We start from the raw sequence: 26,746 nt of genomic DNA, 5'->3' as shown, positions 1-26,746 counted from the left end.
TTTATGTACCTTGATATTCCTGTTCATATGCAAGCAGTTAGAAGAGAAAAAGAAGTCTTAATTAGTGCAGTGGATGCCGAGGTGTGCCCCCGACACTTTTGTTCACAGCAGACACGAGTGCTGCCTGCTGACAGCTATCCCTGCCCAGGAACTGCCCTCGTCTAAAGGGAGCTGCCACACCCAAGTGTCTGTCCCCTCCCAGGAGCAGCCCACATCTACTCCATGGGCTTGGGGTTGGGGGTTGGAGAAAAGGAGATGGGTTCAAAGACCTGGCCACCCTTCTTGATGGGAGACATATCTGAAAGGTCCTCCCATACTTCTCTCGAGTTGAGAAGGCTTTCGTTGCAGCTGCATCACCATTTAACTTCTCCCTCTGCCCAGCCCATGGCCCCTTTTCTCTCACAGGTGTTCCCAAGAGCATTCCCTCGCAGACTTCCTGCACACTCTCCATTGCAGGCCTGTTTCCCAGGGATCTCAACCTGTGAAAATTAGGCAGCATCAAATAAGCAGAGTAAAAACATGTGAATTGGGACTTCCCTGGTGGCACAGTGGTTAAGAATGTGCCTGCCAATGCAGGGGACAGGGGTTTGAGCCCTGGTCCGGGAAGATCCCACATGCCGCGGAGCCACTAAGCCCGTGCACCACAACTACTGAGCCTGCGCTCTAGAGCCTGTGCTCTGCAACAAGAGAAGCCACCGCAATGAGAAGCCCGCGCACATCAGTGAAGAGTAGCCCCCGCTCGCCGCAACTAGAGAAAGCCCGCGCGTAGCAATGAAGACCCAACGCAGCCAAAAATAAATAAATAAATAAATTTTTTTTTTTAAAAAAGAGAGATGTAAATTGGGGGAAAAGTAAAAATTGCCTGGACTTTTTTTTTTTTTTTTAACTTTTACTATTTAATCGGTTGCACCGGGTCTTAGTTGCGGCAGGTGGGCTCCATAGTTGCGGCATGCATGTGGGATCTAGTTCCCTGAACAGGGATCGAACCCAGGCTCCCTGCATTGGGAGTGCGGAGTCTTATCCACTACGCCACCAGGGAAGTCCCTGCCTGGACTTTTAAGTCGTTAATTCTTAGAGAAGCCACAGATCCCTGCCTCTCCTGCTCTTTTCTGTGTCATGCATCAATGCATCCGTTTATTTACATATCCATTCATCAAATTCCAGGTGCCTTACCAGGAAGAAATTTACAACCGAGGGGGAGGTGGAGAAACAAGTAAACAGGGGGTTGGGGTTGTTGGGGTGTGTGTCCCGGCAGGAAGCTGCTGTGGGAGCGCAGAGGAGAGAAGGTGCAGCCAGAGCTCAGTGCTGCAGGTGTGATGTGGAGGGTTAGCAAAGAGGGGGAAAGGGGCTCCGGGCGGAAAGGCCGGGAAGGGTGAGGGAAGATTTTCTGGCATACTTGTTAAACTGAGTGCAAGGAACACAGAGAAAGAGGCTGGAAAAATGAACTGAGGTTTAGCAGCTGGCACAGGCCTTGTGCGCCACCTAAAGGATTTTAAGAGGACAGGAAGCCGGTAATGGGGAGTGACACCATCAGGGGTTTGGCTGTGCACTTCCAAAAGATTATTTAAGCTACAGTGTGGGAAACTGAAAACGTATTTTTCAGGAGGTTGCTGGGGTAACTCCAGAGTGACGTCACGGCTGCGTAAACTGAGGTAGTGGCACGGGGATGAAGAAGCGGAGATGGACTGCAAGGATATGAAGCGGGCAGAATCAGTAGGACTTTGGGGGGTAGATCTGACTTTGCCAGTTGGAAACCAGCCCACTTTCCTTCCTCGCTTAGACTCTAGTTCTACTTATGCTCCAAGCAGTAGTGCATATGGCTCCAAGGTTTCCTTCCAAGAGCCTCAGACTCTGTCCAGGAGCTCCACTCCGCAGCCTTTCCCAGACACCTGCCTCTGCACACACTTGAGGGGACCCTGAGCAGCTGCCTGGGCCAGCCTCTTGGGTCCTGGTGGCAGAGGGGCAGCCCTATGGGCAGTGTGGGCTGGAAGCTGGGGGTCAGGGAGGAGAGCTGCAAACCAGGGAGCAGTAGAAGGGGCCACGGCAGAGGGCTGGACTAGGGAGTCAGTCAGCCTAGGGGCCTTCTCCTCTTCCTCCAGGCAATGAAAACTAACGAAGCAGTTTCTCAATCTCACTACCAACCTTATAATACAATGTTACAGGTGAAAAAAGAGACTAAAAGAGATTTAATAATTTTCCCAAGTCACGTAACTTCCAAGTGGCAGAGCGAAAATCGGAACCTAAGTGTGCTCTTAAACCCTGTGCTCACAGAGCTCAGGTTGTTTACTCAACAAAACTGCAAGGAAGTGGAAGAATAAGTGGGGATTTTTGCATGTCTAACTTAACATGTGAGGCAGGAAGAGCCACACTCACTGTTCTGGTCAGCACTGCTGCCGAGATAGGTGGGTGCTTGATCTGAGACCTGACTTTCTCTGCCTTCCAGGGACCAAGGCAAAATTAAATTATTTCTGGTTTGCAAATTAATCCTATCTTCCTAATTGTATAATGGAACAATGAAAAAGGATGGTCTTTATTTCAAAAATGAAAACAACCTTGAAAGAGGTCTGTCACCCACACAATCAGTATAAACAAGAACCTTAGAGATCAAATTAACAAACCTAAATACATAGATAGGACTTCTGCTTCTGGCCATGATGGAGTAATGGGGACTGGATTTACCGTCTCCTCTTAAACAGCTAAAAAACCAGACAAAACATATGAAACATACACTGGGCAACAGGCAGTGCAGGACAGGGAGAGAAGAAAAACAATTGAGATGAGTCCTAGGATTGGCCCAGCTTCCTGTCTGGAGAGTTTCCAGGCTGCAGTACAGAGCAGGCAGACTCCCTGAGGTGAAGGCACAGAATTGAGAATTCAGAGAGGCCAAGGCAGAACACAGTACCAGAGAGGAGAGCAGAGCTCCAGAGATCTGCAGGAAGTTCCCCTCAATTCTTCAGCTAAGGACTGATCAGCACATTTGTGTGAGGCAACCACCTGTAGCCAGGGAAAGAACCTCTGGTAAGAAGCTGGTAGAATTCTTAGAGCTCACACAGGTCTGGGAATAGTCTATGTTCTAAAGAACCAGAGTGGAGAAAACTTGTAATACACAGGGCATCAGGCAGAGCACTCCAAAGGGTATTGCTTCAGTGATGGGCCAAATTACCACTAGAGCACTGCTCTGTCCTAGCTGACAAGGCATAAAATCAAAGCTTCAAAAGAATCAAACTGTTTCTAAATAACTTACTTGTGCCCCAGTACAAAGCTCAAAAATATTTAAAGGAATTAAATTAAAAAAAAAAAAAGTACCCAACAACATACAATTTACAATGCCTGGCACCCAATCAAAAATCAAAGGCATGCAAGAAAAAGGAAAACATGATCCATAATGAGGAGAAAAATCGATAGAAGCAGATCCAGCAATGACACAGATGATAATTATTAGACAAGGACACTGAATGCAGCTATTATACTCCGTATGTTTAAAAAGGTAAAGGAAAACATGAGCACAGAGAAAGACAGAGAAGAGATATTAACAAGGCCCAAATTGAATTCTAGAGATGAAAGATATGTCTGAGATGAAAAATGTACTGGATAGAAACTATCCAAAATGAAATACAGAGATTAAAAAATACTTTTTTTAAAAAAAATAGATGAACAAAGCATCAATCAGTAAGTTGTGAGACAGCTTTAATCAACCTAATACATGTGTAATTAGAGTCCCAAGGGGAAGAAAGAGGAAAGCAGAAAAACATTTGAAGAAATAACAGCTAACAACTTTCCAAATTTGCTGTAAACTATAAATCTACAGATCCAAGAAGTTCAACAAACACAAAGCAGAAGAAACGTGAAGACAGATACACCAAGGTACTATCAAAATCGAATTGCTTAAAGCCAGTAATAAATACATAGGCAGCAGAATTGCTTGAGATATGGAATTTCATTTTAGAAACAAGAACTAAAACGTATAAGCAGTAGAAAGAAGTATTGACTTTTCCTATAAGCACTTCACAATGGAATTCCCACTTGTAAAGGAAGAAATCTTCTGTGATAGACCTGCAAACATAATACATTGGCCCTGACAAAGAAACAGTGTTATAATGGTAATTAGATTCCCATGTCAACTCACAAGGGCTACTTAGTGTCCTTAAGGTAGATGAAATAATGTACATTTAAAATAAAACACAGAAAGAAAAAAAAAACAGGAAATAAAAATAAGTACAATGTAGTGGTTAAGATGCAATTTTTATTCTCTTTGAATTCTAACGCTTTTGAGAAAGCATCTTTAACTTGGGGTAAATCAGAGGAGAAAGAAAGTGGGTAAAGGAGAAAAAGAAACTGCATTTATTGGGTTCCTACTATACACAAAGCAGTGGACTGTCAGATATACCATTTTGTACTATACTCCCACAAACTTGAAGCGTGGGTATTTTCCCCACTTTATGGATGAGGAAATTGAAATTCAGGGAATAACCAAGATTAGACAATCCATGATGAATTCTGAAGGGACTTCTGGGTGTGTTTGGGGTCTTTACAGGCTGGTGGCACTGGTTATTTGGTTGTTTGCCTTAAAAACAAATGGCTACTTTTTCCTTGATTCACTTGCATTTCCTGCATTACTACTGTTTCTTTGCCTAATTGGAATTTATTTCTAGCTAATGAATGGGTCCATGTGGCATAGAGAGAAAAAAGGGACACTTTTTCCCAAGGTACCTGAGCAAACATTTTAAGAGAAAAAGAAGCTCTCCCGCTCTCCCTCTCTTCCTTCTTTCCTCTTTCCCTCCCTCTCCCTCCACCATGTGAGGACATAGTGAGAAGGTGGTCATCCACAGCCAGGAAGAGAGCTCTCAGTAGGAACCAAATTGGCTGGCATCTCAATCTGGGATTTGTAGCCTCCAGAACTGTGAGAAAATAAATTTCTGTAGAAAGGAAGGAAGGAAGGAAGGAAAAAAAGAAAGAAAGAGAGGGGGGGGGAGGGAGAGAGGAAGAAAGGAAGGAAGGAAGGAAGAGAGAGAGAGGGAGGGAGGGAGGGAGGGAAAGAAAGAAAGGAAGGAAGGAAGGAAGAAAGAAAGAAGGAAAGAAAGAGAAAGGAAGGAAGGAAGAAAGGAGGAAGGAGGGAGGGAGGGTGGAAGGAAGGGAAGAAGGGAGAAAGGAAGAAAGAAGGAAAGGAGTTAAAGAGGCGTTGCCTGTATTCAATGGACAGAACATCCAGGCTGACAGGGTTCTGCTGTAGATAGTGAGGCTCCCAACATATGGTTTGTCCTGCAATAGATTCTAATCCTTTCAATAACAAGTTACTTAAAAACTAATTTTCAAGGAATTCCCTGGCCATCCAGTGGTTAGGACGCCACACTTTCACTGCTGAGGGCCCAGGTTCAACCCCTGCTCAGGGAACTAAGATCCCGCAAGCTGTGTGGCTCAGCCAAAAAAAAAAACAAAACAAAACACACAAAAACAACTAATTTTCAAGATTCTCCTGAGCATACTACTACATATGAAGAAAACATAAGCCTATGATGATGCTGAAGCAGCTGCAAAAATAAGAATACTGAATCCCAGCAAATACATTTAAGATATGGCTCACATGAAGAAAAAAATATAATATATCCAAGAGGATGGAAATAATGTATAAAACAGAAACGAGATCAAGAAGTAAACAAAGGCTCTTATGAAAGAAAGATTTTGAGGATGGTACAGGTGAAGTATCTGATTTGGGTTTTGTTTTGTTTCAGTGCTGAAAGTTGCAAGGAAAAGAGGTGTGTTTAAAGCAATCTGTGGCTATCTTGTATTTGAGTAAATCGTATAGTGGATCAATTCCCTCAGCTAAAGAAAGGTTTTGGCTCAACTGTTTAACATTTTACGTGTCCCCATATCACATAAAGAGATACAATTTCTATTAGATGGGTGATATAGACCTTTAATGCCATGGCCATCATTTTAGGGGATAAAGGATCTGCATGGAAAAATAAAGGACAGCAAAGGCATTATGATTCTACATTCAGTTAATTAAATTTGAAATGTCCAATTCATCATTTATGGCCTCTTATTTATTTAAGTCATTCATTGGTTAATTTTTGAGTGGCAACCCTGGGCTGAATGCGATACGCTCTTCTACAACAAGGTAGCCCTGTCCTCAAGGAGCAGGACAAAATTAGCTGACGCAAAGGGCATTTCCAGTCTAGTGACATCGGTAAAGAAGAGGAAAGGTCAGAGCGAAGTTTCAGGCCGGAATGAAAGTGTCCTACAGAGAATAAATCCCCAGATCGCTGTGCACTGTGGATGCTCTGACGCTGAAATTGGTGAGAGTTCTGATCAGAGGTTTTCCACATTGGTATTCCAAGGGCCTCTCCAGTACAAGTTTTCTGATGAACTCCAAGGTGGGAATTCTGTCTGAAGGTGGAATTCATTACATTAGCAGCGTTGCTCACCAGTGTGAACTCTCTGATGCAGAGAATCTCAGCTCCACCCGACCCCATGAAGACCTCTCGGGCCTTTCCCACATTCGCTGCACTCCTGGGATTCCTCCCACTTGGGAGTCAGTGGAGTGGAGTGTGGATTATAGCCCTCCTGTGACTAAAGTTCCGCCCTGGCCCCAGCACAGCCCAGCTCAGAGAATGCCGACATAACCAGCAGATCAGGGGCACAGAAGCATTTTTCTCCTTTCTAGAGGATGTTTTGGGTAATCTGCCCACTCCAATGCATAATCACCCTTCTTAGCAAAAGGCCTCAAATGATCAACTCTGCTGGCCACCCTGCGCTCATTCCCTCCACATCTGTCGTCTTAGTTCCTCCAGCAGCCTCAGAGGACAGTGCTTTCTTCCTTCTTTCTGAAGCCAAACCTGCCTTCTGTACCTTGAGTATGTCCTTTCCCACTGCCACTAAGTTAAATTTTAATAATTAGTTATTAGATAAGTATCTTAATAGGCCTGGTTGGAAGTTCGAAAGAACCTGGGCCGCGGCAAGGACTCCATGAACATCTGGGAACGGCAGAATAGATCCCACCCTGGGATGTGAAACGTCCTCACAAACGACAAATCACGGCGGCCTGAGAGACACCAGCCCAGGTCCCGTCCGGCAGGCGCCCCAGGACTTGACTTCGGGGTCAGCAGCGCGCAGCGGCCCACTCTCGGGGCCCTCCCGCCTCAGCCTCCGGGCCCCACCGGTCACCAGCAAAAAGGCACCCCGGGCCTCGACCAATCACGCCGCGCACCGCCCCGGCCCGCCCCGTCCCTCCCCCGCCCGCCAGGTGGCGCACGGACAAGGGTCCCCAGGCTTCCGAGAGCGGCCCCAGCCTCAGGGCTCGGTGAGGCTCCTATCAATACCTCTTGGTCCCGGAGGCAGTGGCGGCCGAGCGCGTTCGATGACTTAGAGGTTCGTCGGTGTCGGTGCCGGCAAAGTTGGGTCCACCGATGAAAACACTGCCTGCAAAGCGTAGTACAAATAAATAAAACATCAGCATTCTCGTCGGCGGCACCGCAGGAGAGATGCGAGTCGCGGCCGAGTCCCAGTGCGAGGCCCGGGCTGGAGACAAGGACGTGGCAGGGACGGCCAGCGGGTGCAGAGGGGTGAGCTCGCGTCCTGGGGCTTGAGGAGGGGGCCGCGCCTGCCTCGTCGGCCGCCGCTCCCCAGCTCTCAGGGAGGAGGCGGGCTTCCTGCTCCGTGGGAGAACCGAAGCCTTCTCGCCTACTCCCCCCTCCGCAGCGCTGACCTCTACTGCATAGCTCAAGTCCCCACCAGCCTTGTAGCGCTTAGCCACCGAGCCTCACACAGGTCCCAACGCGTCGTAGGGGCTCAGCAGGTGGTTGATGAATGTGCAGGGGCCCCGTTATTGAGGCTCCTTGCCTCAGGTTATCACCAGAATCACCACGCCCCGCTTCCCACTGGATTTTACTGAGGCTCCAACTCCCGTTCACTTTCAGGGGTTCACCCAGGCGGATAGTCTTGGCATAGCTTCATCCCCAAAGCTGAGGGATGTGATGAGGGAGAGGTTATTGCGGGTTACTTGGTAATTTGTTTTATAGGTAAAAGTTTGATTTCAGGACCGTGTAAAGGACTACAGGGGTCCAAAGATGAGTTTCAGATGGTCCATGAATTCCCTGAATTTGCATGCACATTTTTCTAGGTAGAGCTTTCCTGAGTCTCAAAGATCCCGTACCTAACAACCTAAGGAAACTGCCTCAGACCAGGAGTCACTCAGGAGAACATGTTAAAACAAAACGATAATAAACACCAGCACAGAAATCTCAGTAACATTTTTTTTTAAATCCAGAATAACTTTTTTTTTTTTTCCCCCTGCACCGCAAGGCTTGTGGAAACTTAGTTCCCTGACCAGGGATCGGGCCCTCAGCAGTGAAAGCACGGAGTCCTAACCACTGGATCACCAAGAAATTCCAGATCCAGAATACCTTACATTAAGTTGATAATCATGAAAAACAGTATCTATCTAGATAAACAAAGTAGGTAACCTTTGCCCTGTTATGAAAGATAAAAGACCTCACCAAGCAAAGCAGAAGATCAAGGACCGAGTAAACAGGACTTCCCTGGCAGTGCAGTGGTTAAGAATCCGCCTGCCAATGCAGGGACACGGGTTCGAGCCCTGGTCCGGGAAGATCCCACATGCCGTGGAGCAAGTAAGCCTGTGTGCCACAACTACTGAGCCCGCATGCCCCAACTACTGAAGCCTGGGAGCCTAGAGCCCGTGCTCCGCAACGAGAAGCCACCGCAATGAAGCCTACGCATCGCAACGAAGAGCAGCCCCTGCTCACCGCAACTAGAGAAAGCCCTCACGCAGCAATGAGAACCCAACACAGCCAAAAATAAATTAATTTTTAAAAAATAAATAAATAAAAGGACAGAGTGAACAGCTTATGTAAAACCGGAAGCTACCAGAGCACATGTTGGGGTACTAAGGTGAAATTTATAGGATGGCAGGAAAATGGCATACAAAGTCATATTAAGACCATAATGAAACAATGTACTTTGGAATATACTTAGAAAGGCATCAAATCAGTAAAATTGTAAAGAAATACTTTATTTATATAAAGTGTTAACATACCAGTAAAACTGTTTAATTAGGGAAGGATGAAAATGTACATGGTTAGGTCTGCAAAAATTCTGAAGGGTATTTCTGGGTGTTTTGGTAGGTTTTTGAGACTGTGAGGCCTGGTATTTTTAATGGGTCTAAAATTAAGAAAATTCACATTTTTTCTTTCCTTGATAGAATTCTACTTGCACTAGATTATGACTACCAGTCAATTATATTATGGTCAGATTTTGGCTCCCAAGAAAATTGAGGGGGAGGGAGCAAACAAGGAAAAGAGAGAAGTATTTCTGAGCTAGCTGGGTGTAAGGTGGATAAGGGCAGGAAGTGAGGTTACAGGATGTGTGTATAGTGTATATAACAAGGTGGAAATAATTTCATTCACCAGAATTTCTCTTGGGAAAGCACTAATATATGTTGGAAAATTCTTCTTAGAATGAAAGGTGAGAACTTCCTCCCTTAATATGATCAGGCACAACAAAAATTGGTCACTAAATTGCCTTCTAGTGTTCCAATGAGTTGTCTGTTATTGAAGGGCCTAAAAAGGAGCTGAGGTGACAGCCCTGAGAGGGGAGGACAAAGAGAAAAATCTTCAGTGGCAGTTTGGCAAAGAAGGGACTGCTGAGAACAAGATATCTAGTAGGATATGAACGCCCTTCTCCACCTCTTACACACCAGAATCTTGAGTTAAGTCTGTATTACTCATGGATGTTTCTGTGAGGGGATCCTTTCTGGGGAGCTTGAAGAGGTGCTGAGTTCTATATTAAGGGCTGGCAAGGGGTGAACGTGCAAATAAAATATTCAAACACAGGAATAAGAAGTTAAGGGAATAGGTAACATCCAGGTTTCACGTGAGAAAGATATGTTTGGGTATAATTCAATTTGAGCTTGAGTGATGAAAAAAGGAATGAGAGCACACTGCACCTGTAAACACCCTATGGAAAGAGATGTTAAAGAACTTCTGCTAACGTCTAACTACTAGAGACAGAGGTACCTGGAAGGATGTGGAAACTGTGTAATCAGCTGTTTTCTGTTCATTTTGATATGGACCTTTTTTTTTTTTTGTCTTTATTGAATTTGTTACAATATTGCTTCTGCTTTATGTTTTGGTTTTTTGGCCTTGATGCATGTGGGATCTTAGCTCCCTGACCAGGGATCGAACCCACACCCCTGCACTGGAAGGCGAAGTCTTAACCACTGGACCGCCAGGGAAGTCCCCATCAACTGTTTTACTTGTACAGCCCTTTTCTCAAGCCAAGGGCATGAGCCCGGGGGTGGGGGCACATATTGGGGTACAGAATAAACCCACTTGATGGGTTTTGGCTATGACCAATTATGTTTCCAAGGACACGATTTAAATCCATTATATTCAAATTCATGTAGTAATTAATAATGAATAGAAAATGTACAAAGGATTTCGAATAAGGCAGTAATGCATGCACCTATTCACAGTACAGCACAGTGCTTAGGAGCACAGCTCAGGGCTGGAGTCTTGGCTCTAGCACTTACCAGCTGTCTGATCATAGGCAAGTTACTTGACATCTCCCCTGCCCCTCACCTTTCAAATTGGGGTAAGAGTACCCACATCACTGATGGTTGTGCAACTCTGTAAATTAACTAAGAAGCATTCAACTGAACACTTAAAACAGGTGAATTTTATGGTATGTAAATTATACCTCAATAAAGCCGTTCTGTTTGTTTTTAAAAAAAGAGTACCCACATCATAGGGAGGCTGTGAAAACAAAAACGTAAACTGTCTGGCACTGTGCCTGGCACATAGTAAAAATTCAATAAATACTAGTGATTAGTATTAGTGTAATAGAGATTAAAGAATAAAACACTGAAGATATATAAAGTTAAATTTTTAAAAAAGAAAAAAGGAATTATTGGGCCAGTTGAAACTTGATATCATTTAGTTCAACTCCCCTCATTTTACAGATGAGGAAATTAGGGATCAGCAGGTGAAGTGCCTTATTCAAGGTCTAGTTCTAAGACCAGACCCCAAGCAAGCTGGATCCCTGTTAATGCAATTCCCACTACCACTCACTGCCTCAGAAACACTGACACATGAAAAATTGAGGGTGTGTTTCCTTGAAGAAAAAAAAAAAAACACGTAAGAGAACACAGAAAACACATGTACAGATGCTGAAGAAAGAGAATTCCAAAGCCAAGGGCAAACTGAGAAGAGGCTGTCACACCCTGGCCTATCAGCCAGGGACCCCAGCAGTGGGGCCCAGGCCATGAGAGCTTAAGTGCTTCGGCAAGGCAGGGTCCTGGTCAGTCAGGTGAACCAGCTCGTCACTGTGGCCAGGAGCCTAGTGACGATGAAGCTGCAGTCCTCTTTGTTATTTCCTGACACAGGATCTGTCAGCAGCAGCACAAGCTGGGGCCCAAAGTGAACGCAGCGAGTTCTTGGGAGCAGTCAGTCTGAGCGGCCCTGAAGTGGGAAAGAGCTGCAAAAGAGCTGCTTCTGCCCATGCTGAGTAGTCTGGCCTCACTTGTTTATCCCCTGGCCTTGCTAATCAGCCCCTCTGGATTCTGAGGGCCTTCACTTACAATCCTATAAATTGCTTGTCAGTTTCCTCCATCATGGCACCCTCTCAGATGACTGAGGAAGCCTAGCAGGAGATGGGAAATGACCCAAGCTTCCTGCTTCTTCATTAATGCTGCCATCTTCCAAGGGTACTTGAGAGCAAGTTTGGAAGATTTTGAAGCTAATAAAAGCTTACTAAATTCCAATGCTAAACAGTGGGAAAGAGAGAGGTGTGTCTTCTAAGCCATGACTTTAACATTTCAGGGGATAATATTCGAGGGGTCAACTCTGTCATTCCTAGGAAGTGGTGGAATCATGTTCCTCCATTTTTCCTGAACAGTAACAATTTGGGCTAGATGGCCAGTAAAGACCCCTAATGTTATGTGATCCACTAGTGGGGAGGGAGGAAGGAAAGGAAAAAGGGATAGTGCAGAATTAAGGCCTGAAACAGCTTTTATGATTTAACTCAGTACACTGAAACTTCTCAATGAATAGTTCATAAAAGTGCCTCATCCTTTTTGACCAACTGTTTAAATAAAAATCAGTAAAAGGACAGAGGAGGTTCTGTCCATTCATTTGATCTGAGAACTTGGGGTACAGACTGAGAACAATAAGTCTGACTTCAGCTTTTCCACAGAAGGCTTTCATGTTTTGCAGATCATTCCATACAGTGAACACTTTGATGTCGGAGGAGGTGAGAACTCCGACTAAAGGTCTTCTGACATTCTTGGCACTCATAAGGCTTCTCTCCAGTGTGAATTCTCTGATGTATAATAAGTTGGGAATGCTGGCTGAATGTTTTCTCACACTCATTACATTCATAAGGTTTCTCTCCAATGTGAATTTTCTGGTGGAGAAGCAGCTCAGAGTTATCCCAAAAGGTTCTGGCACATTCATTACACTGATGAGGTTTCTCTCCAGTATGAATTCTCTGGTGGACAATAAGGTGAGAGGTCCGCCTAAAAGCCTTTCCACACTCAAAGCATTCATAGGGTTTCTCTCCAGTGTGAATTCTCTCATGTCTAAGAAGTTCTGAGTTTCCCCTAAAGGCCTTCCCGCATTCCTTACATACGTAGGGCTTCTCACCAGTATGAATTCTAATATGTCTAATAATCTCTGAGTTCTGGCCAAAAGTTTTCCCACATTCATTACATTCATACGGTTTGTCTCCTGTATGAATTCTTTGATGCCGGATGAGCTCAGAACTCTGACCGAAGCCTTTCCCACATTCATTACACAGATAGGGTTTTTCTCCAGTATGAATTTTCTGGTGTCTAATGAGGCCTGAGCTATGCTTGAAGGCTTTGCCACACTCATTGCATTCATGATATCTTTCTTCAGTATGAATTCTCTGATGCTGAATAAGCTGTGAGCTAACCCTAAAGGTCTTCCCACATTCATTACATTCATATGGTTTCTCCCCAGTGTGGATTCTCTGATGTAGAATAAGGGCTGAATTCTGACTGAAGGCTTTACCACATTCTTCACATTTATAAGGTCTCTCTCCAGTGTGAATTCTGTGATGGTGGATGAGATGTGAACTCTGAATGAAGGCCTTTCCACATTCATTACAAGCAAAGGGCTTCTCTCCAGCATGAATTCTCAGGTGCCTTCGAAGGCTTGAGTTAGTTCCAAATGTTTTTCCACATTCTTTGCATTCAAAGGGTTTCTCTCCACTATGAACTCTCATATGCTGAATAAGATGTGAGTTCTGATTAAAGGCTTTCCCACATTCTTTACATGTATGAGGCTTTTCTCCCAGAGAACTTCTATGTGTTTTATTAGGTCCTAAATTCTCTACGAAGTTTTGGCCAGAAGCAGCAAATGTGCTAACTGCCTCTGCCGTAGTATCTCCCTGATATGTGATCAGGTTTGAGCTAGGACTGTAGACTTGCTCACTTTCATTATTCTCATGGTCTTTCTCACTTGAGGGTGATTTCTTAAAGATAATCAACCCTGATGCAAAGTCTCTCTCCTCAGGAGACACGTGCTCCAGAATCTCTTCTGTGGACTCTCTGGAATGCTCCTCCAATATGTCTTCTTCACATGCTGCTCCAAACTCGTGACCCTGATAAACCACCTTTGGAAGTTTTTCTAATATTGCCCCATGTGGTTCAGATTCTTCAGAAATTTCTTCCTTGGGAATTACCTCCTTGTTCTCAGTCCCCATCTCACAATCTGAAATGAGAGAGGGTAAGTCTGTGAAGTGGCTGTATCACAGCTAAATGAAGCCAATACTAGGGAGTATGGAGCTTGACATGGTTCTGACAGCACCCAAAAGCACTCTCTGTATCTGGTGAGATTACAGGGCGCTGTTGAAGAGAAGAGAAAGTTTTAGGATTATGGTGGACATGCTACACAAAGAGCAGACGCTGACTGAAAAGAATGAGGGACATTATCAGAGGAAGAGATTTAAGGAGAGAAACAGGAAATGGATGGTAAGAAGATGCTGATAAAAGTTCCATAATATTAACAGTGAATTGAGGCAGAACCTGAGGTTGGTAATAAAAACATTTAAGGAAAATTGTGGCCATATTAATAGATGGTATATGGAAAAGGTTGGGAAAGGGACAAAAATGACTAATATAACCTTTGGGTTTATAGAGGAAGAAACCAGAAATGAGCAGCAGGAAGAACTATCTCTAGCCCAGTTCTGTGGCGCTCAACAGCTCTAGAAAATAGGGGATTGTACATGTTGTAGGGGTTACCTATTCAAAAGGTTAATGTGACTTAGCTATAACAGGGACAGAAGGAACCACCCTTGGCTCCCATATATTTGAATGAAGTATGGTTCTAGCTTAATTTTCTCCAGATGATTACTAAATTGTATCAATACCTAATTTTCCCTACTAATTTGAAATGCCTCCTATACCATAGTCTAAAATTCCATATATATCTGGGTCAATTTCCAGGCTCCATTCAGTTCTATTGATCTATTCCCTCTCTAATACCAAACTGTTCAACCTACTGTAGCTTTAAATCTTTTAATATGTTAGAGAAAGTGCTCTCTCGTTAGTCTTCTTTTTCAAATATTCCTGTCTATTCTCCTATTTTTCCAAATAAATTTTAGTATAATTTTGTAAAATTTCCAAACTTACCCTGATGTTTTTATATCCATCACGTTTCTGTATGTCTTCTCTTTTAGTGAGTTTTTCTTATATTTTCTAACTGGTTGTTATTTTTTTTTTTTTTAATTTTTATTTATTTATTTATTTATGGCTGTGTTGGGTCTTCATTTCTGTGCGAGGGCTTTCTCTAGCTGCGGCAAGTGGGGGCCACTCTTCATCGCGGTGCGCGGGCCTCTCATTATCGCGGCCTCTCTTGTTGCGGAGCACAGGCTCCAGACGCACAGGCTCAGCAATTGTGGCTCACAGGCCTAGTTGCTCCGCGGCATGCGGGATCCTCCCAGACCAGGGCTCGAACCCGCGTCCCCTGCATCGGCAGGCAGACTCTCAACCACTGCGCCACCAGGGAAGCCCCTGGTTGTTATTATATACATATATATATATATATATATATATATATGTGTGTGTGTGTGTGTATATATATATATATATACACATACATATAGCAATGCTGTTGATTTTTACTTACTAATATTGTAATTGGTCCCTTTATGTAATTTTATTAGCACTTTTTTTTTTTTAGTTTTTTTAAAAAATTTATTTTATTTTTGGCTGCACTGGGACTTCGTTGCTGTGCGTGGGCTTTCTCTAGTTGTGGCGAGCAGGGGCTACTCTTCGCTGTGGTGCGCGGGCTTCTCATTGCAGTGGCTTCTCTTGTTGTGGAGCAAGGGCTCTAGGTGTGCGGGCTTCAGTAGTTGTGGCACGTGGGCTCAGTAGTTGTAGCTTGCAGGCTCTAGAGCACAGGCTCAGTAGTTGTGGCGCACGGGCTTAGCTGCTCCGCAGCATGTGGGATCTTCCCGGACCACGGCTCGAACCCGTGTCCCCTGCATGGGCAGGCGGATTCTTAACCACTGCGCCACCAAGGAAGCCCCTATTAGCACTTTTATAAATCTTAAAGCCTATACTTTTTTAAAACTTCTAAAAGGCTGTGGCAAGGATTTTTAGTTGTCTATCCCAATCTCCACTCTTCCCCACCTCATCAGCAACAGAATAATGAATTTATTTTTGTAGCAATGAGGCTGCCTAAAGAAATATATTCTCAGCCTTCTTTGCAGCTAGATTTGGCTATGTAACCAGTTTCTGGCCAATGAGACAGTAAAATGCAAATGACAGCACAAGAGACTTCTGGGATATCTCCTTAAAAGTAAGGGGATACATCTCTTCACCTTCTTCTTCTATGCTGTGCCTGGGGCATGAAGTGATAGCTGAAGTGCCATCTTGGACCATGAGTTCACCAGCATACCCTACAGTGGGACAAGAACAGGAAGGAACCTGGGTCCCTGATGACTCTGTGGAGCTGCCATACTTGCCCTGGAATGCCTGCCTCTGGACTTCTTTTATCTAACAGAGAAACAAGCTTTTTCCTTGCTTAAGCTATTATGGTTTTTTAATTTATGAAGCCAAACTTGCTCCTAATTGGTACAATGGCCCCAGGGATTTAGCTGTCCCCTCACAGAAGTAAGGTCCAAATGCTGGGGAAATGAGCTCAGCTTCTGTTCAGGTATTAAGCAACCGGGAGCTAATATTGAAGAGGAGAGGTCCTTTGCCTAGAGCAGTGCATCTGTGCACCACAGCAAATCTGAGCAACACAATCCTCCCATCAATGAAAGTGTTAATTGCAGAAGGTGATTCTCAAGGGGGAATGGGGCAGCTATGGGACTTCATCCTTATATTGCAGAGTCATGGAATGGTTTTTAAGCCAAGGAATGACACAGTTCATGGTCAGATTAGCATTTCAGGTAGATGCACACAAGTGGCCATTTAGTGACTGAACCAGAAAGCAGCAGACCAGGACATAAAGGAGATCAGTTAGAAGTCTGATGCAGTCATCAAGGCAAAGGGTGATGAGATCTAACTAGGGTAATAGTGGTAGTGTGAATGAAGAGGAAACAGACTAGAGAAGTGCTTGAGAGGACAAATTCTCTAAGACTTGGGGTATGATTGGATATAGGTGTAAGGAAGGTATAATTAGATGGATAGTGATACCACCAAGGTTGGGAATATTGAGGAGCAGCTAGTTTAGGGGGGAAGATGATAAACGAGCTGTGTTTTGGACAAGATGAGTTTCAACACATCCATACAGAAGTACCAAGGAATCAGTCAAAATATATTGGTCTAAAGCTTAGAGCAGTCAGGACTAGAGATACAGACTTGAGAGTACTCAGCATAGACAATAATGAGTATAGTTGTGACAACTGTCAGATACTGAAGACAGAAACCTAGAAAGCCAAGGCCAACATTGAAGAGCACTCCAGTTAACTTCCATTTTCCCCTCCAGATCTTTCAACTTTTCTTCACCCTGCTCTCTGCCCCAGAAGGTAACCTATATAGCACTCAAGAGGCCCTCTGGCTTCCAGTTGTGTCCCACCAATGGGGAGCCCCAGCAGGAGGCTGGAAGGAGGGAGGAGAGTGAGGTCAGAGTATTTATCCTCCTGGTTCCTTCCTATGAGATCACCTTGGGTTCATGGTGTCCCTCAATTGAAGTTCATTACTCCTCCCAAGGAGTCATCCTACCCAGTTGTCTCTGTGAGTTCCAGGCCCTCCCCTACCTCTTGTCTCTTCCAGCCTAGGGCTGGTGACTACTCTGCTATTGCCAATCCCAGCTTCCTCAGTACCCTGCCTACACCTACATCTTTTATATTAACTTCTTTGCAAATAAACCTTACTCAAATTATCCTAATTTGAGCAAAGTACCTGTTTCCTGTTAGGACCCTAATGATAAAGGGGTAGGTAGAGGAAGAGAAGCCTGCCAAGAAGAGAAAGAATGGTTAGTGAAGTAGGAGAAGAACCAGAAAAAGTGTCATGTAAGTCACCAAGACAATGGCAGAGGGAATTACAAAGCGTCACACACAGTTGATAGATCCAGTAGGATAAGAACTGGAAAACGTCTGCTGGGACAATTAGGTGGTCACAGATGACATGTGAAAACAGAGTCAATGGAATGACAGAAGCAGAAGCCAGGTGGCAGTGGACTGATTAATTTGCTGCTTCTTTCAAAAAATTTGGGTGAAAGGAGAAGACCAAGATGGGCAGTAGTGTAAAAGGTCAAAGAAAGTCAAAGAAGGATTTTCTCTGATGGTAGGGATTTGAACGTGCTTATATTAGAAAGGATGGTGCCAGTAGAGAGAAAGGTTAAGAGGGAAGAAAAGATGAGATTACTGAAGAAATGAAGATCCTGAGAGGCAGGAGAGACTGGGCTCAAGTGGTGAGGGAAGGGGAAAGGGGTGATTTTGGGGTGCTCTTTGTACTGCCCTTTTTCTCTGCCCAGCCTCCAGTCATCCACAGGATCATACTCCGGGGCCTCCCTAGTCACTCAGGGGTGCAGCCCTGGTAAGCCCTCTTTCCTGACACTTGGAAGGAACCTGATCTCCTACTGAAATCCTGAAGTGTTGGAAGCTCTTTGTGCTACCCCTAAAAATGACCTGGAATCTTCTTCAACTTTCCCCCACTCAGCGCCTTCTCTAATTTTCCCTTGGAATAAGGGCAGGCACCCCAAAACTGGATTTCTCCTTTTCACTGAAATTTTTGAAAATTATAGATAATGTGTACCTATGTAACTGTAAGAATCCATTGTAGAGAATTTAGCTATCTTCATCCATACTATTTGAGTTAGAAAGCATTGTCTTAAATAAATTTCTCTCTAATGCTCAGCCAGGAACAAGTTCCACAAGCTGGTATTTCAGTCCCTATCTACTTCTGACCCCCTCGCTGGACTTTCCTTTTCACCAGCATCTCTCCTATAGTTACTTCTTTTCCAGCATCAAGCTCCATACAAAGTCAGCATTCATAAAACCCACATCTGTCCCACACCATATGGAAAATCACGTGTCCACAGTAAAACAAGATGCAAGACATAGAAGTTACGTATGTATATCTATCCCCAACTTCAACACCTGGTTCAAAATTCTAGTCCAGAAAGTCTTCCCCAACTAAAATTTGCCCCCTCTGACAATTCTTTTACTTTGCATTCCACCAGTGACACGATATTAACGCCATTTGTTAAATATTGTTTTGTTTAATAGACACCTTCTCATATACAAATCAATGCCATCCTCCTTTTTTTTTTCTTTGGATGCACTGTGCGGCATGCAGGATCTTAGTTCCCTGACCAGAGATCAAACCCATGCCCCCTGCAGTGGAAGCGCAGAGTTCTAACCTCTGGACCGCCAGGGAAGTCCCAAAGCCATTCTCCTTTTGGTTGATTTTCCAGCGGCACAGATACACATTAGACCTTGTCCTCATATGGAAACACTCTACTACTCATAGCATAAATTTAAATTTCCAAACATAATTTCCTATGTTTGTCACTTCTTCACTTTTCTAAATTTGAAATTAGTTGTTTCTGGAGAGAGGTAAGATGGATGTGCCATCTCAGGAGTAGGATGACCACTCTTGGTCCTCAGTCTGGGGGATGACAAGCATCTACTGGGTCTCCATAGTTCAGAATAGGGTCTTCAACTCTGCAGACCTGGAATTTTTTTTCAATGCACTCAGAAATCCTCATTCACAAAATACTGATGCATAAACCAAATATCTGCCTATTAATCAACCATGAGAAATAAAACTTCAAAAGGACCATACTGTCTACATGAGAAGCCACATAAAACCCTAAAAATTGTTTAGCTGGCTTACAATCATAGCAGGAAGATTTTTTTTTTTTTGAGTGAACGATCCTTAAATAATGATTCTTGGCCTGGAATTAAGTTAGATGCAGAAAAGTCAACTAGAAAATCTCTAAAAATACTAACTTCCAGGTCCCACATCAGACCTCTCAGAGTCAGAATCTCCAGGAGTAGGCAAAGGAATGTGTATTTTTAACAAGTGCCCAGGTGATTCTGATGCCCTATCAGGTTTGGAAACCACTGTGTTAGACAGTCTGAGTGACTGGAGTTATCTAACTCTCAATCTGGTGCATTCATCTCTACCAAGGTCTGGTCCACCAAGCAGATCACCACATGTGCAAAGCAGTAGGATTACAGATAACACTGCCAGTTCTTGCTCTGCATTCTTTTTTCCTGCCCTCCAACTTGACCCCTCCCCCACCCCTACCTTAAACTTCTGGGAGCAGACAGGGAATATAATACAACTGACTAGGTCACATTTCCATTACGCTTATCAGACTGACCCTAGTTACTGTGACTGGACCTGAGTTTGCCCAAACTGCCTAAATCAGAGTTTACAGCAATCTCTTGGGATAGCAATATCACTTAATCCTCTAAACTTATCTGCCAAAAACATATTGTGATTTTTAGTAAAAAATCATTAAATAATCTATCAGCTGACAGCCTGATTAGGTCTTTTTAAAATGTTGTTAAAAGCAAAGATTGGGACTTGAGTTATAAAAGGTCCAAGAATCATTTACTTCCTCAGTAAATTGTCCCCCTGTGTGGCACTCCAGAGGTTTTTCCACCCCAGAGTGATATGCCATAGTAAAATTAAGGAGGGCATGGGTGAGAGGTATGTCTTTCTTTTGTAAAGGAGGAAAAGGGCTATTGTGAAAAAGGAGGTGGAAAAGAGAAATCTATAGGCCACAGGTCCACTCCCAAGCACACTGGTGGTAGGCAAGGGTACAAACTGAAGTCAAGGATCTAGAGACTGATTTCCATTCAACAATCCATGCACTTACAGATGTTATAGAAAATGTTTGTGGACTCCCTCCATATGTGTCATTTGAAGACTACTGCACTTAACAGCATTCTGGGCAGAGCATGGGGTGAGCAAAGCCTCAGAGACTAGGAAGTACAGGAGGAATAAGAAAAGGAACAGAAAGAACATTCTGACCTCAACGTAGCATGTGCAGAGTTGGGGTAAAGAAGGAGAGAAGATAAGTGAGGATGCACTAACCTTCTGGGGAGTAATGAAAGCTCTTACTGTGTGCCAAGCAACTTACACACATTCTCTTGTTACACCCTTACAACCTCTTGCTGAGACAAGTATGCTGGAGGCATGAGTGTAGAGAGGAGTGAAATCAGCCAATCGGCGTGCTTTCCTGACTTTCTCCAGCAACACTTTTGACAGCCCCAGAGCAGGCTGGGAATCTGGGGACACGTGTGGTGGAAGAATGAGAGAGTGAGGGACTTGAAGATGTTAGCCAGGACACAGCTGAGATGACCAAGTGAGACAGGGAGACAAATGAAGTGGGGAAAGGAGGGAAGAGTGGAGGTTACAGACAGGGTGAAAGATGTGGTGAGCACACGGATCCAAGGGCAGGAATCCTGCAAATTGGCACGAGGTTTAATTTTAAAATGTCAAAATTTATAACATACCAAAAGTAATATCCTTTGCAACTATTCAAATTCATGATGAAAAAATGATGAAACATTTTGGATGTCAACTTACAAACATGTAAGGGGATACACAAAGCTTTTCAAATTATTTTATGGGATATTTGAGCAAAAAAGTTTGCAGTGGCCTCGCACTCTTTGCAGGAGATCTGACCTCACCCAAGAGCTCCAGGACTGAGCTCCAAGTGAGTTAACCCAGTTAAGTTAATACCATTCCCCTTGCCAGTGACTGTTCAGAACAGTAGGGATTGATTCAGGAATGGACAAATGCTTTCATCTGGGTCAATGATACTCTGAGGAAGTTTGCTGGGAACTTCTGGGAATAGTTCCTGCCATCCTGAGAGAACCACAGAAGAGACTTCTACATATTGTTGCGTGGAACCGCTGCTGCCACTTCACTACCAGCTGTGGATGAAGGCAGGACGAGCTGAGAAAATCGAGGGGAAATGGAGCCAGCAGGGCCACTAGATTCAGTCATTCCTGAAACCACTTCACTTCTTGTCTTCCAATTATGAGAGCTTATGCACTTTAGTATTTTTTAGGCCAGCTTGAATTGTATCCTGTGACTTATAGACAAAAGCATCTTAATTCATAAAAATACTTTCCCTTAACTTCTGAAAGGTCAGATCCTACTAAATACTGAGTATCCAGTACAAGGATCACCTCCCCCCCAAAGTCTTCACTTACACCTGCAGGAAGGAGGTTCTCTCTTGGTCCTCTGAATCAGCATTTCACTCACCTCTTTCTTTGTACTACAGTTATCATGTCGCTTCCTGTTCACTGCTCTCCAATGGCTACAGAATAAAAACTTCTTAACATGGCTCTTCATGCCTTCCTGGTCAGGCCCCTGTCTCCCTTCCCATCTCCTGTCCCATGCTCTCCAATGACGGGTGGGAGCTGCAGTCATGCTCAGGGTGCTGCAGTTCAAACACTTCTTATTCTTTAAAGCTTCTCTGCCTTTGAGAACAGGTTATTCCCACTTCCTGGAATACTACTGCCCACCTTTTACACTTAACAAACATCTACAAGACTCAGCTCAGACACAGCCAGTCCCCTCTGTCTTCTTCTCTGTCCCTAAGACTCCTTCACCTTGTTGCAGCTACCTCATTGTACTGTTACTCTATTTTCATCTCTGCTTCCTTCTTCAGACCATGAACAAGGATGATGTTCTATTCATCTTGATATTCCCAGCGCCAAGCACATTTCGGGTACCTGCTAAATATCTGTTAAATGAATCTGTGTAAATATCTTATTTACATAACTAATCTGTGACACCCTTGAGGACGAACTGGATATTTCATTCATTTTGTATCTAAAGAGCCTAGATCGGTGTCTGACACATAGCTGACATCAATAACTATTTGTAAAAATAAGTTCCTTCTCCCAATCTGGATGACATTTAATTTAAAGCACTGTTATCCTCTTTTCCTCTGTCCTCCTGGTTCCCACAATCAAGAAGGCTCTATTAACTCTGCACTGAAACCTGTCTCCTTTCCGTAACTAACCCTCTTAAACCAATATCCGGCCCTGGGCACAGTCTGCCAGGAGGCCTGAAGTTTATGACACTGCCCGCCATTCCGTCCTCGCAGTTTACTTGGGGATGGAATGTCAGAGGAAACCACAGCTCCCATCATCCCCCACGTAAGGACCGCGGAAGGGGGTGTCCCTGCTGCTCCCGTGCTCGCGGCTGACAGGCAGGGAACCAGGGCGGAGACGGGCCCTGGCCGCGTCCAGGGTATGTGCCGGTGGGGACCCGGTGGGGGGTGGGGAGACCATAAAGTCCAAGGTCACAGAGCGAACCCGGGTCAGGCACGGGCCTAAACGTCGGGTTTCCGCAGGGCTAGTGGGCCAGGGGTTCGGGAGCGCAGCACCCTCCACCCCCCGCCGAGACAGAATGAGGTCTCACCTCAGGCAGCTACCGCCCCACACGCGCTCCTCTCGGGCTCCCCGCGCTGCTCCGCCCGCTGCCTCAGAACCCACAGCTGTTGTCTGGGTTTCACTGGCTACGGGCATCGGCCACTTCCGGTACCCGGGCTGCACTCCAGCCAATCAACGCGCGCCGCACTCCCAGGAGGAACAGGTGGTCGGCAGGCCGGGGTCTCCTCACCCTTTCCAGGCTTGTTTTGCGCCGGTTCTCGCGCTCACCCGAGCCCCATCTCGCCGGTGCCTGCCACACCAGCTCTCTGAAGTGGCCCTGTGCGCCTGGCGATGCCCACTTCAGCCCCAGGATCACTGACGAGCTAGGTCCTCCGAGTTTCCTAGAAAGGCTCCAGGGATGCACTTCCGCCCTGGGATCGGCCGCTCTGCGCGCTGCTGTCGCTCCCCAAGCATTGATCTGGAGTTGAGAAATTGGAAGTTGGCTTCGCTTTCTCACCGGGCAGAGATCACGCGACCCCCTTAACGCCCCCACCGGCATCCCTTATCCCGTCACTCCCTCCCTTGAACTACACGAGTCTGGTAAACACAGACCCCTACATCCTAGGAACAGGCCAGTCAGCTGCTGGGGGCGAAGGGAGACCCGCTCTTGAAGTCAAGGAGGGATTACTGGAGGGAGTGATGTTTGGGCTGAAATCTGAAGGTTCAGCGGGAATTACCCGGGTCAAGAGTGAAGGGGACAGCGGTTCCGGCAATGGGAACAGCATTCTCCCCTAGCCTCCTTATTTCTTGAACAGCTTGACCCTTCTCAACTCAGCACCTTTGTGCTTGTTACTTCCTCTGCCTTTCTTTTGCGCAACAAGCTTCTTGTTATTCGGGCCTCACTTCAAAGGTAACTGCATAGGAGAAGCCTTCCATCCTATCTAATGTTGCCTCAAACTATGATACCCCTCCCAAATATCAGTTACAGGGAAGGACTATGATTGGCCTTGTTTAGGTCTGGTGCTCACCCCTGGACTAATCATTGTATTCAGGGGAAAGGGATAGTAGGTTTAGCCAAATCTGGGTCACCTGTCTGCCCCAATTGTGGGGGCAGGCTTCTGTGTTTGCCTCACCATAATCCTATGGAATAGGGAAGGGAGTGACTATTCACAGAAAGTGATAATATGTATATATCTAGTACACAACCTATCAGAAAAAAAAAAGAAAAAAGAAAGAAAAGGGAAAAAAAAGCTTTTGCTTGAGTTCATGGGATTAGGCCCTAGACTATAGGGTCCATCACTTTAGCCATTCTCACACCAATATCCTTAACTCCTTTGCCCTACTGTCTGCAACTGCCTTGGAAGTTTGTTAACCCTGGATCAGTTGAAATGTCCACTTTCCTTGCCCAGGCTGCTGACAGCTAGTGGGGAAAATCATACATTTTGGAGAAGAACCCCAAAATAAATTTATGGTCTCCCAGAGGTCTTTCACTTCTGCCTAGAAATCATCTTCTGTTTCCCTAGTCAGCTTGTCTACCATTTTCATGATTGCTATTTCAACCTTCTTCATTCTGCTTGAACCTCTGTCCAAGCCATGACCCACCATCACAATCACTGCCACCTGCATTCATCCCAAGGAAAGATGTCCATACTACGAGAGTATCCTGCTGCAGACCAAGAATGGGAGACATTTGGTTCTACTGTCTTTATCTAGTACACCTACATTAACAGTCTTCTGTCTCAAGAACCTAGATCAGTAATTCTCAATCTTGGCTGCACATTGGAATCACCTGGGGAGCTTTTTTTTTAAGTATATGTTTTTATTAGTGAGCTGTATTCAATTATTTGAATACACCACATTTTTTAATCTATTCACTTATTAATTGTCAGGTGGTTTCTTGTTTATGGCTATTACAAAGTTGCTAAGAACATTTGTGTACACTTCTTTATATGCACAGATACATAAGCTTTTATTTCTCCTGGATAGCTGCCTAGGAGTGGAATGGCTGTATCATATGGTAAGCACATATTTAACTCTTAAAGAATCCAGCAAACCATTTTCTAAAGTGGATGCACATTTTACATTTTCACCAGCCGCGTATGAGTCTTTTTCCTCCACATCCTCGCCAACACTTGATCTGATCAGTTCTTTTTTTCTTTTTCTTTTTATTATTATTATTATTTTTTTTAAATAAATTTATTTATTTATTTTTGGCTGTGTTGGGTCTTCGTTTCTGTGCAAGGGCTTTCTCCAGTTGTGGTGAGCGGGGGCCACTCTTCATCGCGGTGCGCGGGCCTTTTACTGTCGCGGCCTCTCTTGTTGCGGAGCACAGGCTCCAGACGCGCAGGCTCAGTAGTTGTGGCTCACGGGCGTAGCTGCTCCGCGGCATGTGGGATCTTCCCGGACCGGGGCACAAACCCGTGTCCCCTGCATTGGCAGGCGGATTCCTAACCACTGCGCCACCAGGGAAGCCCTCTTTTTCTTTTTAAATTGAGCATTACAATAGAGATCTAGTGGCCTCTTATAGTGGTTTTGCTTTGTGTTTCCTTACTGACTAATTCACCTGGGGATCTTTAAAAATATTGATGTCTGGTGCCACCCACATAGATTCTGTTGAAAATGATCTGAGATATAGTCTGGGCTTTATTGTTTTGTTTATTTTCCAAGCAATTCCAATATGCAGCCAGCAAGGTTGAAAACCAATAGCTTAGGTCAGTGATTCAAAAAGTGTGGTGTCTGAATCAGCAGCATCTGGAATGATGGTTAGAAATGCAAATTCTCAGGCCCCACCCACAGATCTCCTGAATGAGAAACTCTGGAATTAGAGCTGAACAATCTGTGTTTTAACAAGCATTTCAGGAGTTCTAATGCACTCTAAAGTTTGGCTATCACTGGTCCAGACATTAACAGTGCTTCATTTGATCAGCCACTGTACGTGGGTTAAACAGGAAAAAGATAGGCTGTATCCTCCTGGATGCTCCCCTGCCCACCATCTGCTTCATTACACTAGCCAATTTAGGGGCCATCTGGAGTAACAGGGACCTACCAAGGGAAGGAGGCCAAGGCATATGGTCCACAAATACCATTCTCATGCCCAGTGTGTATGAGGATGTGTATGACTAGGTAGGGGCTTATGTTTCACTGTCTCCTAACAGGTTCAGGACTTCCATCAAATTGAGTCTTATTACAGGTAAGTATGAGAAGTTTTGCTCCTTTTGAAAAAACTGGCAGGTAGGAACGTTGGCCACCCTCTTGAATTCACACAGAGACAGGTACATGGAAAATAAAAGCCATACTGCTCTTGCTCGACCTTGTCCCTTCTAGCTGTGGAAGATGTGGGAAGGAGGGCTACCAGTACTGGCTACTCTCCTATCTTATACTTCAAAACCGTGTCATTTCTCAGATTAGTTTACAACTCTGATTTGGACCTAGTGCTGATCATAATTATATTTTCTGTTGTCTATGGACCATATTCCAAGCTACTACCAAACTATTAGTAACAGCACTCAGTGTCCCCTGAGATTTAAATAACATTATGAATGTAAGTCATTGTTAGGATTCTGGAAGAAATGACCAAAAGCACCAACCCTGCAAACCTTCAGGTCTTTCAAAACCCTTCTCTCCCAGGTGAATAACCCTGGGCCAGGACACAAGGACACTGGCTTGGATAGCTTTCTCTTCCTGTAAACTTCTCTCCTCTTCCCAGCTCCCCACATCCACTTCTTTTATCACTATCACCTCTCTCCTTGATCCTGCCTTCCTTTCCTTTCAACTGCACCAACCTCATAGTACATCCTACAGACCAAAGTCTCACTCAGCATGACACAAATGCATCTAGCCTTATGTGACTTAACCATTTCCTACAAACATACCTTTCCCCCCATATAGACAGAGCGTTCCTTGAGAGCCA

The 26,746-nt window shown here is 44.7% G+C and overlaps 1 protein-coding gene across 3 annotated transcripts; it reads right to left on the bottom strand.

The window, feature by feature from the left end:
* Nucleotides 1–5,943: 5,943 nt before the first annotated feature.
* ZFP3 (ZFP3 zinc finger protein) lies at nt 5,944–22,988 on the bottom strand. Of its 3 annotated transcripts, XR_009698212.1 has the most exons (4): nt 22,886–22,988; nt 13,720–13,748; nt 7,320–7,419; nt 5,944–6,387 (listed from the first exon to the last, which is right to left on the bottom strand). XR_009698212.1 is itself a non-coding variant. In XM_061174962.1 (2 exons), exon 2 carries the CDS (start codon nt 13,738–13,740, stop codon nt 12,229–12,231), a length of 1,512 nt encoding a protein of 503 aa, XP_061030945.1. In that variant the 5' UTR covers nt 13,741–13,748; nt 22,886–22,988; the 3' UTR covers nt 12,083–12,228. The 3 variants fall into 3 exon arrangements, 1 of the variants encoding a protein (XP_061030945.1); XR_009698211.1 differs by lacking the exon at nt 13,720–13,748; XM_061174962.1 differs by lacking the exons at nt 5,944–6,387; nt 7,320–7,419 and having other exon boundaries at nt 12,083–13,748.
* Between the last annotated feature and the right edge of the window lie 3,758 nt (nt 22,989–26,746).

The sequence above is a fragment of the Eubalaena glacialis genome, chromosome 19 (assembly GCF_028564815.1).
Source record: "Eubalaena glacialis isolate mEubGla1 chromosome 19, mEubGla1.1.hap2.+ XY, whole genome shotgun sequence".
NCBI lineage: Eukaryota > Metazoa > Chordata > Mammalia > Artiodactyla > Balaenidae > Eubalaena > Eubalaena glacialis.
This window is presented reverse-complemented; position numbering and strand designations above follow the sequence as displayed.

Bases quoted from the DNA above. Each gene is read 5' to 3' on its own strand.
- ZFP3 (XM_061174962.1), bottom strand. From the start codon at position 13,740: ATGGGGACTGAGAACAAGGAGGTAATTCCCAAGGAAGAAATTTCTGAA.